The sequence below is a fragment of the Poromitra crassiceps genome, assembly GCF_964638095.1.
Source record: "Poromitra crassiceps genome assembly, chromosome: 2".
Taxonomy (NCBI): domain Eukaryota; kingdom Metazoa; phylum Chordata; class Actinopteri; order Beryciformes; family Melamphaidae; genus Poromitra; species Poromitra crassiceps.
Genome location: NC_139624.1, coordinates 89,690,204 through 89,705,203, shown reverse-complemented (window position 1 = coordinate 89,705,203; position 15,000 = coordinate 89,690,204). Strand labels below are relative to the sequence as shown.

The following is a 15,000-nucleotide window of genomic DNA, read 5'->3' as shown; positions in this document are numbered from 1 at the left end:
TTTGGTTTTCATGTCGATTTTCATAGCGCTGTGTTACGGCCCCTCGCCGCTTGTAAGCCAAGGGGGAGCGCTGTAGCAGAAGAATCTCTACTCCAAAGTGTCAGTCCACTCTGTGTGTCTGTCTGTGCATGTGTGTGTGTGTGTGTGTGTGTGTGTGTGTGTGTGTGTGTGTCTCTGTGTGTGTGTGTGTGTGTGTGTGTGTGTGTGTGTGTGTGTGTGTGTGTGTGTGTGTCTCTGTGTGCGTGCGTACGTGCATGCGTGTGTGTGTGTGTGTGTGTGTGTGTGTGAGCAGACGTGAGGTCAAAGTGAGGGGTTTTTAACAGTGAAAAGCACTTTCTTCGTGGTTTTGGAGGAGGGGCTGATCTGAACGTAGCGGGACAGGCGAGGCCGTCTTGATATCATGCATATTTAATGAGCGGCTGGGTATGGTTGCCGGAGAGGAAGACGGCTTAGCTTGTCGGCGACGTGTCACACACAGTCTATCCCAGGGTGAAATGGCGGTCTTGACCCTAAGGTGGCCTCATGACACCAAACAGGATACACGATAAACCATTCACTTTTTGGCACATCGCTACCCCACGTTTTCTAACTTGTCTCTATACCTATCGCCAGAATAAGACATTGAAGGCTTTTTCATGTAGTAGTGGATAATTACATTGACGTTAGCGTTAGCACCTTCACTAGCTAGGTTAGCATGACAGTGGTGAGCTCAAACACTAGCTAACGCTAGCGTCAATGTTAGCGCTACTAAAGTTGTCAGAGGTGTCACCTCCGACACAATATTGTTATCCAAGATTTATTTTGATGCCATGGTATTCCAAAATATTGCGTAGTTTCACATGTATTCACATGCCAGTGCCTAAGTTTAAGCTCAAACACAGCGTTCTTTGGCTGCGTCATTTCGGGTTCAACTGCTCCACAGCGCCAGATGTATCGGTTCGGTGTGAGGGTGTAAAGCAGTTTACAATTTAGACCATCGGCTGCGCTTCCTTGAATATCGTGGATATAAAACTCGATCCAGTTGTTGTAGCCCTTGTTTTGAACCCTGTACACATTCATCTGCCCATTTATCGATGTGATCAAACGAAATTGGTGTGACAGAACTCAAACTTTTGGTCTACTGCTCCCATGTTCAGACAGGGGTTTGGATGAGAGTCTCGTTGCGTTCCCAACCAGCGGGTGACGTCATCCCAAGATGGCCGCGCTGTGAATAAGGTCTATGGATTTTGTCTCCTCAATATGTTCTAAACGCCTTTTTACAATGGAAGTCTATGGGAGGACTGGTCATTTAGGCGATTTTCAAAACTTTCCTCTAATAGGATTTCTTGGGACTTTTTTTCTGTCATTCAGAACATATTGAGGAGACAGTTTGCCTGTGTTGCAATTAGTGAGACGTTGACCCAAATTTAGGTGTGAAACGCCTGGACTAATTACCACTCCCATAAACTTGTGTTAACCCAACCCGATCTCCAAAAAAATTGTAAAATAGCAACGTTTGTGGACAAACGTTGGTATTTTACAATGTCGGCTAAGAAATTGTAAAATGGGAACGTATGTGTCTACAGCGGTGGGCGTGGTTTGGGCGTGTTTTACGGAGATTTTCTGTTTCTAACCCCTCCCCCTACTCTAATCCTAACCCTAAAATCTCAGAACGTTACTATTTTACAATTTTCGAGGCGAAATTGTAAAATAGCAACGTTGGTCCATATCGTTGGTATTATACAATTTTCTGTGAGACTGTGTTGGTTAACCACAGACCATGCATGATTTCATGCATTTAACGGAAATCCCCATTCTAAAACCCATAGCCTTTTCCCCTGACGAACCGAAGTGCTACTTCCGGACTCATTCCTACGTTACTATTGGTATCGGTTGGCTGCATTCTTCCTCTGCCTCTTCTGCCTCAGGCTAGTTGCTGTGTCAAGGCAGACAGCTGGTTGGGATGATTGACAACTGAATAGCCTGGGTAAACCCAGCCCCCACGTGACCTGCTCTCAGACCTGTTCGCAGTCACTACGTAGTGACTGGGAACTCTGAGAGCAGGTCACGTGGGGGCTGGGTTTACCCAGGCTAACAACTGAAGGGGCGGGACCTGAAGGGAAGGCGGAGCTAACAAGACACTTGCTGCCTCAAGGTGAAAAGTTGCATGCTACAGCTTTACAGGTCACACTGCCTGCTATTCTGCCTTAACTGCCTTAACACAGCCTTCTTCATTACACACGTGTTGGCGATGCATTATAATAACCTATTACATAACCTGTAAATACCAGGTCCTACCCACCTGATGGAAGCCCAGGTAGTCCACAATAGTGGAGGAGGCGTAGAAGACCATCCCATCACTGCTCACCACCAAGGCGAAGCCCGTCAGAGACTAGACACACAGACAGAGACACAGAGAAACATCCGTCATTCAAAGTAGTTCACGCAGCAAACAAGAACAAGAGTAACGGATACATTATTTACAAACACAAACAACCCCATTTTAACTGGCTTGTTGTTCTGAAACTAAGTGTAGATGGCAGGAGTAATCCTAGTGGGCATGATGCACCCAGTAGAAAGAGAGTGCAATCTCTATGGAGAGACAAATGGCTTCATTGCTTTTTGAAGCCACAGTGAAAGTGTAACCAGAATGCCACTCTGAGCCAGACTTTCTTTTAGAGCGCGATGCCCAATTTCAAACATCTTTATTTTCCCAACAGCAAATTACAGTACGGATGGAAGAAAAGATACAATAACACAACACTGGGAAGCGAGACTACTCTCTCCCTACAACGGGGGAGAGTCTGGCTGTACTGGCTGGCACTCTGGTATAGAGGGAGGGAAAGGCTCCGTTTACCTTTACAACCAAACACTGAAAGCAGGCACAATCCAGATCCAATCGTTATTAGCATGTAGCAACGAGCTAGCATTGTTGATGATGTTGTTATACAGGTCAGAGCCAATGGCAGAGCTTGCAGGGAGCGGAAAGGGATTTTCTTCCGCTGCCGACTGAAATGGATGGCACCAATGGCAGAGCTTATACCAGCATCATGTTTGCATGCAGCCAGACTTCTCTCCCGGCAGGGAGGGAAGCCTGGCAAGCGAGACTAGGGAGCGAGTGAAAGACAGGTGGTTGTGCAACCGAGTTGGCCAAATAAAAACCTGTTGATTTGTGGTGCGAAAGACCACTTTCAACTTCAGACTTTCATTATATTTCCCAGTGGAATTAATATTCCGGATCATTTTTCCAGCAAATAACTTGGAGATGACATACACACCCACACACGCCTACAGTGTCCCTCGGTTAAGAGAGATATTTAATGACTAAGCTATATACTATACACACGCCTACAGTGTCCCTCGGTTAAGAGAAAGATTTAATGACTAAGCTATATACTATACATACACACCCACATACGCCTACAGTGTCCCTCGGTTAAGAGAGATTTAATGACTAAGCTATATACTATACATACACACCCACATACGCCTACAGTGTCCCTCGGTTAAGAGAGATTTAATGACTAAGCTATATACTATACATACACACCCACATACGCCTACAGTGTCCCTCGGTTAAGAGAAAGATTTAATGACTAAGCTATACTATACATACACACCCACATACGCCTACAGTGTCCCTCGGTTAAGAGAGATTTAATGACTAAGCTATATACGATACATACACACCCATACACGCCTACAGTGTCCCTCGGTTAAGAGAGATTTAATGACTAAGCTATATACTATACATACACACCCACATACGCCTACAGTGTCCCTCGGTTAAGAGAGAGATTTAATGACTAAGCTATATACTATACATACACACCCATACACATACACACCCATACACGCCTACAGTGTCCCTCGGTTAAGAGAGATTTAATGACTAAGCTATATACTATACATACACACCCATACACGCCTACAGTGTCCCTCGGTTAAGAGAGATTTAATGACTAAGCTATATACTATACATACACACCCATACACGCCTACAGTGTCCCTCGTTTAAGAGAGATTTAATGACTAAGCTATATACTATACATACACACCCATACACGCCTACAGTGTCCCTCGGTTAAGAGAGATTTAATGACTAAGCTATATACTATACATACACACCCATACACGCCTACAGTGTCCCTCGGTTAAGAGAGATTTAATGACTAAGCTATATACTATACATACACACCCATATACACCTACAGTGTCCCTCGGTTAAGAGAGAGATTTAATGACTAAGCTATATACTATACATACACACCCACATACGCCTACAGTGTCCCTCGGTTAAGAGAGAGATTTAATGACTAAGCTACAGTATATACTATACATACACACCCATACACGCCTACAGTGTCCCTCGGTTAAGAGAGATTTAATGACTAAGCTATATACTATACATACACACCCATACACGCCTACAGTGTCCCTCGGTTAAGAGAGATTTAATGACTAAGCTATATACTATACATACACACCCATACACGCCTACAGTGTCCCTCGTTTAAGAGAGATTTAATGACTAAGCTATATACTATACATACACACCCATACACGCCTACAGTGTCCCTCGGTTAAGAGAGATTTAATGACTAAGCTATATACTATACATACACACCCATACACGCCTACAGTGTCCCTCGGTTAAGAGAGATTTAATGACTAAGCTATATACTATACATACACACCCATATACACCTACAGTGTCCCTCGGTTAAGAGAGAGATTTAATGACTAAGCTATATACTATACATACACACCCATACACGCCTACAGTGTCCCTCGGTTAAGAGAGATTTAATGACTAAGCTATATACTATACATACAGACACACCCACACACGCCTACAGTGTCCCTCGGTTAAGAGAGAGATTTAATGACTAAGCTACAGTATATACTATACATACACACCCATACACGCCTACAGTGTCCCTCGGTTAAGAGAATATATGACAGAGCAACTCCACACACTCACCCCTCTCTCTCTCACACACACACACACACACACACACACACACACACACACACACACACACACAAACACACACACACACACACACACACACACACACACACACACACACACACACACACACACACACACACAAACACACACACACACACACACACACACAGACACACATTTTAATATTTTTATTTGGATCCAAAAAGGTCAACTATGATCCAAACAGTGCAGTATAATGTGGTAAAAGCAGACACTAGATACATGTGACAGCAAAGAATACTGTAGTACAATCTGAATGATAGCTTAATATCTAACAAATGCAAGCAGACGAATGTAAACATGTTCAGCACTCAAGAGTATACAAAACGTTGTCTTCTCCAGGTGGAAAGGCTGCCTATAGTGGCGGAAACTGAGCAATATTTTGCTTCTTTTTTTCATCAGTCTTTCGCACATCCCCTAGTTGCAGACAGTCCACCGTGCACATGTTGTGGACATGCCCCACACTCCCAAACACAAGCACAATAAGTTGGCAGTTATAGCCTGAAGTCGTAATATGGGCTGATATTTCATGAGTTTGGATGTGAAGCAAGTGTCTATGTACAGGTCAAATGAGCAGGCTGTTTCAATGATGGTAACTGATTTTCTGGTTTTGTTTATGAAAACAATATTTGGGATATTGTGCAGTGTGTTGTTATCGGTGCAGTTGTGGTTAAACCAGTGCAGTTTTATAGTCCTGTGTTTATGCATTTGTGTTGTCACACACACACACACACACACACACACACACACACACACACACACACACACACACACACACACACACAGTGCCAAGTGCTCATTAACGAGGCTTTGTTCCGGCCTGGTCGCCAGAATAAAACATTGGCATCGTACGTTTCTGCAATCCAGGGATATGTAAAATATCAATTTTCTGAACCTAAATAGATTATTATTTTTTTACCTTTATTTATACAGGGGGAGTCTCACTGAGAGCATTGGATTGCCCTGTTCGCATTCACACACATTCATACCTGGAAGCTGACCAGTACAACCACAGTCTGATCTGCTGGCCACTGAGCAGCTCCACTGGAGCAGTTGGGGTTAAGGGCCTTGCTTAAGGGCACATCAGTGGTGGTAATGAGGGCGTGGCAAGCGCTGCCTTTTCACTTTCCCCACCCAGATTTATCCTGCCGGTCCCGGAGATTGAACCGACGACCTTCCGGTCACAAGCTCGCTTCTCTAACCGTTAAGCCACCACTGCCCAATGACGCATCAACGTTTCTCGTTTCTCAAAATGAGCACAGACTGTATTTCACCGGGCACTGTCGGCATGAATGTGTATGTGGCTGGCCTCATGCGTGTGCTGTACACATGAATGTGTATGTGGCTGGCCTCATGCGTGTGCTGTACAACATGAATGTGTATGTGGCTGGCCTCATGCGTGTGCTGTACACATGAATGTGTATGTGGCTGGCCTCATGCGTGTGCTGTACACATGAATGTGTATGTGGCTGGCCTCATGCGTGTGCTGTACACATGAATGTGTATGTGGCTGGCCTCATGCGTGTGCTGTACACATGAATGTGTATGTGGCTGGCCTCATGCGTGTGCTGTACAACATGAATGTGTATGTGGCTGGCCTCATGCGTGTGCTGTACACATGAATGTGTATGTGGCTGGCCTCATGCGTGTGCTGTACACATGAATGTGTATGTGGCTGGCCTCATGCGTGTGCTGTACACATGAATGTGTATGTGGCTGGCCTCATGCGTGTGCTGTACAACATGAATGTGTATGTGGCTGGCCTCATGCGTGTGCTGTACACATGAATGTGTATGTGGCTGGCCTCATGCGTGTGCTGTACAACATGAATGTGTATGTGGCTGGCCTCATGCGTGTGCTGTACACATGAATGTGTATGTGGCTGGCCTCATGCGTGTGCTGTACACATGAATGTGTATGTGGCTGGCCTCATGCGTGTGCTGTACACATGAATGTGTATGTGGCTGGCCTCATGCGTGTGCTGTACACATGAATGTGTATGTGGCTGGCCTCATGCGTGTGCTGTACACATGAATGTGTATGTGGCTGGCCTCATGCGTGTGCTGTACACATGAATGTGTATGTGGCTGGCCTCATGCGTGTGCTGTACACATGAATGTGTATGTGGCTGGCCTCATGCGTGTGCTGTACACATGAATGTGTATGTGGCTGGCCTCATGCGTGTGCTGTACACATGAATGTGTATGTGGCTGGCCTCGTGCGTGTGCTGTACAACATGAATGTGTATGTGGCTGGCCTCATGCGTGTGCTGTACACATGAATGTGTATGTGGCTGGCCTCATGCGTGTGCTGTACACATGAATGTGTATGTGGCTGGCCTCATGCGTGTGCTGTACACATGAATGTGTATGTGGCTGGCCTCATGCGTGTGCTGTACACATGAATGTGTATGTGGCTGGCCTCATGCGTGTGCTGTACACATGAATGTGTATGTGGCTGGCCTCATGCGTGTGCTGTAATGAATGTGTATGTGGCTGGCCTCATGCGTGTGCTGTACACATGAATGTGTATGTGGCTGGCCTCATGCGTGTGCTGTACAACATGAATGTGTATGTGGCTGGCCTCATGCGTGTGCTGTACACATGAATGTGTATGTGGCTGGCCTCATGCGTGTGCTGTACACATGAATGTGTATGTGGCTGGCCTCATGCGTGTGCTGTACACATGAATGTGTATGTGGCTGGCCTCATGCGTGTGCTGTACACATGAATGTGTATGTGGCTGGCCTCATGCGTGTGCTGTACACATGAATGTGTATGTGGCTGGCCTCATGCGTGTGCTGTAATGAATGTGTATGTGGCTGGCCTCATGCGTGTGCTGTACACATGAATGTGTATGTGGCTGGCCTCATGCGTGTGCTGTACACATGAATGTGTATGTGGCTGGCCTCATGCGTGTGCTGTACACATGAATGTGTATGTGGCTGGCCTCATGCGTGTGCTGTACACATGAATGTGTATGTGGCTGGCCTCATGCGTGTGCTGTACACATGAATGTGTATGTGGCTGGCCTCATGCGTGTGCTGTACACATGAATGTGTATGTGGCTGGCCTCATGCGTGTGCTGTACACATGAATGTGTATGTGGCTGGCCTCATGCGTGTGCTGTACACATGAATGTGTATGTGGCTGGCCTCATGCGTGTGCTGTACACATGAATGTGTATGTGGCTGGCCTCATGCGTGTGCTGTACACATGAATGTGTATGTGGCTGGCCTCATGCGTGTGCTGTACACATGAATGTGTATGTGGCTGGCCTCATGCGTGTGCTGTACACATGAATGTGTATGTGGCTGGCCTCATGCGTGTGCTGTACACATGAATGTGTATGTGGCTGGCCTCATGCGTGTGCTGTACACATGAATGTGTATGTGGCTGGCCTCATGCGTGTGCTGTACACATGAATGTGTATGTGGCTGGCCTCGTGCGTGTGCTGTACAACATGAATGTGTATGTGGCTGGCCTCATGCGTGTGCTGTACACATGAATGTGTATGTGGCTGGCCTCATGCGTGTGCTGTACACATGAATGTGTATGTGGCTGGCCTCATGCGTGTGCTGTACACATGAATGTGTATGTGGCTGGCCTCATGCGTGTGCTGTACACATGAATGTGTATGTGGCTGGCCTCATGCGTGTGCTGTACACATGAATGTGTATGTGGCTGGCCTCATGCGTGTGCTGTAATGAATGTGTATGTGGCTGGCCTCATGCGTGTGCTGTACACATGAATGTGTATGTGGCTGGCCTCATGCGTGTGCTGTACACATGAATGTGTATGTGGCTGGCCTCATGCGTGTGCTGTACACATGAATGTGTATGTGGCTGGCCTCATGCGTGTGCTGTACACATGAATGTGTATGTGGCTGGCCTCATGCGTGTGCTGTACACATGAATGTGTATGTGGCTGGCCTCATGCGTGTGCTGTACACATGAATGTGTATGTGGCTGGCCTCCAAAAGAGACTGTGTTGGCTGTACAACGGGTGTCGTGTGACAAATAAAGACAGGTTTGTCCGTCCAGTTCTTCTTGTAGAAACATATGGAGACATTTTATTCTGGCGATTGGGTTGAAGGAAGAGATGGTCAGACAGAAGGAGTGTGAGAGAAAGAAGAGTGGAAGGAGAAAGAATGCAGTATAGGAAGGAAAGGTGGAAGCATGTGTGTGTGTGTGTGTGTGTGTGTGTGTGTGTGTGTGTGTGTGTGTGCGTGTGTGTGCGGACACGCGTACGTACGTGTGTGTGCGCGCGTGCACTGCTGTGATAGCGTGACTACCACTTGACTTGTGTGACTGCTGCTGCCAGAGTCTGTCATCTCCACTTTACTGCGAGACTATGCAGGTCTTCCCTGGTGTGTGTGTGTGTGTGTGTGTGTGTGTGTGTGTGTGTGTGTGTGTGTGTGTGTGTGTGTGTGTGTGTGTGTGTGTGTGAGTGTGTGTGTGTGTGTGTGTGTGTGTGTGTGTGTGTGTGTGTGTGTGTGTGTGTGTGTGTGTGTGTACCCCTGCGGCTTCCAAATTCACACCCATACTGTATTCTCTCACTCCTCTTGTTGCTCTCCCTCTCCTGCCTCTCCCTCTCTCTGTCCTCATAGTGATGTCATTGCCTTGGCATGCAGTGATGTCATTGCCTTGGCATGCAGTGCTGTTTACCACAGCCGCTCCATCCTATTGGCCTTAATGGACACCGATACCTGTCCATCCATGAGCTAAACTCCATAGACTGTATAATAAATATGGACATACATGTAGCTACCATGATGTCACCCATTGGTTTGTGGACGTTTTGAAGCCTCGAGGTTGGCATCTTGGTTATTTGGAGCCAGAAGTGACGTGAATTTGGACGAGAAGAGGCGTAGCACCGCCTGCTATTGGTCCTTGATTGGCGAGCTGCACGATCACTGGACAGGTGACCTGTCAATCATGCCCCAAAGCATAGTCTGCTTTATCATCTATTTTATGCCTGGGACACACCAGAAACGTCTCCGTCGCGGCGCGTCATGGAAGCTTCGAGCAGGAGCCTGGCAGTGGCCATTCACACCAGAAGCACCCTTGTTTTGCTCCGTGCCAGAGTCACAACTTACTGACTTCATGCCTGGCTGCATGTGACCACTCGCTTCTCGCATCAAAAACAAGGACGCCAAAATGAAGCTGCCTCGGCTTCCATGACGGAGACGCTTCTGCTGTGTCCCTGCCGGTACTCTAAATTGGACCATAATTTCAATCAACATCAGTTAAACAAATACAGCAAAAATACATCAGGCTGTACCGATGCAATGACTTCAGGAATCATTGCTGGAAATGCATTGCTGGTTAGCCTGGTTTACAAATTATCACCATGGGGGATCTCTGACTCTGGATTTTCCATCCGACTTCCCAATCACTAAGCCAAGTTTGGACATCAAAGATGACTCTTTTGGACGAGCTTACTTCTTAGCATCGGGGAAACAGAAAGCAGTAAGGGTGTCACAGTTAAAAAAAGGTCATGTAGTGTCTTCTGGACCGCTCAGAATCTTTTGAAATGGAGCTAGGACGATTTGGGATCAATATAGTGTATTTTCCAATATATTAGTGTTGAAAGTATTATTATTGGTCACATGAGGGCTGCGCAAACATCTGGTAACAGTGAGTCAGGTTAAATCAAATATATCTATACTGAAAACAGTATATTGTGTCCAAATCCAATATGTCGGTGCTGAAAATATGAAAATATCTGGTTTTTAGACCAAGACATTCCACTTTCTGGGATGCTGCTGTATTGAAACCATGTGTTTGGGGTGGGCGGCACACGTTTTTGGTATGTAATCCAAAGCTGTGATCTTACTTGTCCAACTCAAATGTGTCCCATTCATTCATATAGTTAGTATAGTGAAAACCTGCGTACTTAAAGCCTCACCTTTCTATATACGTCCAAAAGTCTTAGAAATGACCAGATTCTGTTGGATTTGGACAGAGCATGTCTAACACAAAAGGATTTAAAAATGACTTGAATAGACTGGAATGTGACGTTGCCTTTATGGCTCCTAAATGCCATAAAAATGCCTAAATTAACATGCTGGGTTCATTTGGATTTATTCAGCCAGTTCACCATTCCCCGTTTCTCGGCCCTTCAGATGCCAGGATACATTTCAAGCTCTGGACCCACTTTTCTTTTTGAAGGAATTTGGTATTTCTCTACTTCTGGGGAGAGAGAGGAGAGGGGGAAAGGGCCTTGGACTCTGAAAGAGCATTAACAGGCAGAAATTAGTTCATTATGTCAGTTTTATTGACTTTCTAAAAGCCACATGCTTGCAGTGCCAATACTTTTGACAGACAAAAAAACAACAAAACAGGTCACTGGATGGTACTTTCAATATAAGGAGCTAGAAACAACTTAAGACTAAAAGAAATTGTCCATTTCGACAATTCTGCTCATGCTGAGCTGATTTGTGCTCAGCGTGAGCAGAATTGTCAAAAAAAATTAAATAGTCAATTGATAATTCTTAATATTTATTCTTTGTTTAATATGTGATGAATATGGTTCAAACTGATCTGAAATTAACAAAGAGACAAGAAGAGACATGGATCGAGGTTAATTACTGTTACAACGCTGAGAATCTCGCTATTATAATAAGGCGAGGGGTTGCGGCACGCGCGGCTCACAATTGTTGAAGCTGAAGCTGGCGAGCTAGCGGTGTGCACGTGGAGCGTGCGAGGCACGCTAGAAATGAGCGTGTGAAGTTTTTATAATGTGAAAGATCAGGCTTTACAGAAGCTACTATTAAGCAACTATTACAAGAGAGAGGCTTGAATGTGTGAACACTTCTGAACTGCGCTGTGTTACACGTTAAATCATGGCTGACCAATTTGGGGCTTGCAGGCCCCCCGTTTATTTTGGCCCACTGTAGTAATATTATTCAATATGATAGTCCTTATCGAATTATGAATTATACAGAGGTTGAAATTATGAATGATAATAATGAATATATCATTAGAATAATGGTTTCCCTTCAGAAAACACTTTGAGGGTGCCGCTTGCTTTTAGAAAATTCGGTATAATTATTTTATCCATAATAGGCTATCGTAAACAGCTCAGGGAAAAATGTATCCTTGTACCTTTTTCAGTGTCAATAAACTTCTGTCATATAAGTATATTTATTAAACAGTGAGCATAGTACAGAGAGTATCATAAGCATAATATTCAGGTGTCTGATTAAATACTACATTTCTGAAAAACATGATGAGGCTATAGTGAAGTTTAATGTCAACGGGGGAACCAAGACAGGCGATAGTGCATATATGCTATATTTGTGCATGTTGAGCAATGAAGTGCCATGGCAGCTTGATTTTGAACTACGGTAGTTGTAATGTATTGAAGTCTTTCTTAGCTGCCGCTGACCATATGACTGTTTTGAGTTCATTCACATCTCCTCTGGTTCCTCGCATGCTGAAGGTTTTAGGTAATGGAAACAGGCACCTGCTACTGGCCCGGCCCGCTGCATATCTGCATCCAACGACGCCCCCGGCTCCCATAACCGCCCCTGGGAGGTTAGAAGCTCCGACTTTACAAAATCTTAAGAGGCGCTTTGCACGCGAGAGCTACCCCCAAAATAAAAGATATGTTTGCTGGATTTGGAAACGGGGGAGGAGGGAGGAATAGAAAGGGGGAGAGAAAGAGAGAGAGAGAGAGAGGAAGGCCGTCTCATTGTTTGGACAGGGTTTCTCTGGCTTCCGGCCGCCTCGCTGTCAGAGAGAGAGAGAGAGAGAGATGAAAGCGGCGAGCGAGGAGGTCACCACACACCAGGGGAACTTCTGCCACCAGGAACTCACACATATCCTATACACACACACACACACACACACACAATGATATTTTTTTAATTGAACCTGCCGATATCTGACATTTCTTTTTCTATTTTCATGCCAGAAAATTACTATTATCAAGTATTTAGTGTATTTAGTAGGGACGCACGAAATCGGCACATCATCAGTATCGGCCAATAAAGGCTTTCAAATTAAATATCGGCATCGGCCCGCAACAAACATTTTTGCCAATATGACAGGCTGATAAAATGAGCTTATTCAAGCCTCTTTAAGTAGGATGAGGATGAATCGTACAGTTTTGTTTGAAAAAAAATGTTACATAAAAATAGATATGGCATGTTTTACATAACCTAAGTTGAAGTAGTTTTCTTGTTTTGCCCAGCGAATGTGTACATTTTGAAAAGCATAAAACTCTCTCGTAACTCTCGTAACGGGACAAGCCCGTCTTTTATTGTCACACGAACACCACAATACATGCATGCGGCCATAACACACTCATGCTGACGGTGGCCGGTGAAAAGTGTCCTCTGCATTTAACCCATCCAGGCATGTCCTTTCCTCCGGGGGGCAGGCCAGGAGCAGTGGTCGCTTTCTCGTACAGCGCCCGGGGACCAACTTCGGATGTTGTCGTCACTGGTCGGATGATGATGACGATCTGATCTTCTGCATTGTATTTATGTCTGCATCTACCAGTGACCCAGCAGGATAAGAGACTCGAGTAGACTTAATAATGTGTTAATTAATCTCACTACAGGAGAGACTTGATGTTCTCTGAAATTAGGTGGGAAAAAAATTGTGCAAATATCCGTATTGGCATTGGCCAAAAGAGTTGGAAAATATCGCCATATTAGATATTGGCAAAATATCCAATATCGTGCATAGTAGTAGTATTACATATTTATTTATTTATTACCTCCGCCAAAGAGGTTATGTTTTCGGTCCCGTCTGTTTGTCTCTCTGTTTGTTTGTCTGTCAGCAGGATTACGGAAAAACTACTGGGCCGATTTTCATGACACTGGGTGGAAGGGTGAGGAAGAACCCATTCAATTTTGGCACGGATCTGATCCGGGGCGGGGCAAGGAAAGGGGCGGGGCTAGAGAAAAGGGGCCGTAACTAGGGATTAACCTCGCATCACCAGGCTCTTCCCGAGGAGAAGAGCCTGGTTTCCATTAGATTTGAATTACACCTCTCAGCATGGTTTCCAGCGTAGACCCCGCCCAGCTTCAGTGGAACCAGAATTGTAAACTGGATATGTGCCACATTTTTATTGTTGTGTAGGCTAACTAGTCGCCATGAATGGCGATGGTGGCAGCGATATTGCATCAACGTTTTGTTTTAAAACATGTACTATGTAACTTTTTAGTCACCTCGTGTTATCAGGCTCTAGCTAACTAACGTTAGCGACACAGAAGATTTTTCTGGCGCACACAGATTCTGGTTCCTGCCATTGCGCATTGGTCACGCCCCCAGGTCCAGAAGCCTCACTAACGGCTCCAGACTACTAGGGATAGGAAGGTTGTAGAGTCTGGATTTGAGGGGTGGGTAGGGGCGTGGCTAGGTATATCTTTGTGGTGGGAGGGAGCGTGGTCAGGAGGCAAAATGGGCTAGGGATAGGAAGGTCATAGAGAGTCTGAATTTAAAGGGTTTGCAGGAGGAGTGGCTAGGTGTTTCTGGGTGGTGTGAAGGCATGTGGTTAGGAAAGGGGCTGGGACTAAGAAAAAGCAGCCGTAGCTAGGGATAGGAAGGTCAGAGTGGTGGGTAGGGGGAGTGGCTGGCGGGATGTGGGTGGGTCAGGGTTCTGATCCGACTCACAAAATGTACATATCATAGCAGACTGGGATATTGGCCATGGCAGAGATCTGCATTCTCCGAGCGCACTTCTCGTTTTATTTATTTATTTATTTATTTGTTTATCTAGTCACGATGGAAAAGCCTATGAAACAGCATTTTTAGACCATCATGCCACACTGAAACACAGGATAATAATAATGCTAATACACATCTGGTAGGCTACTCATACGGTCTTGTGTGGAATCTGATATCTCATTAAATCAATTCAAGTTGTATTGATCAATTCTACAGTATGTAATCAATCAAGCTGCATCATATCCATAATATTTGAAGTGATTTTTAATTAAAGGACAATGTCAGCTCCATATATCAGCATCTAACGCTAGCACACACCAAAGAC

At 45.3% G+C, this 15,000-nt stretch overlaps 1 protein-coding gene across 1 annotated transcript in view; it reads right to left on the bottom strand.

The window, feature by feature from the left end:
• Positions 1 to 15,000, bottom strand: part of ahrra (aryl-hydrocarbon receptor repressor a) — a 126,206-nt gene that overhangs the window by 19,815 nt on the left and 91,391 nt on the right. The window contains exon 5 of the mRNA XM_083651047.1: positions 2,282 to 2,371. Coding sequence (XP_083507173.1) covers positions 2,282 to 2,371 — 90 coding nt within the window. The remainder of the gene's footprint in view (positions 1 to 2,281; positions 2,372 to 15,000) is intronic.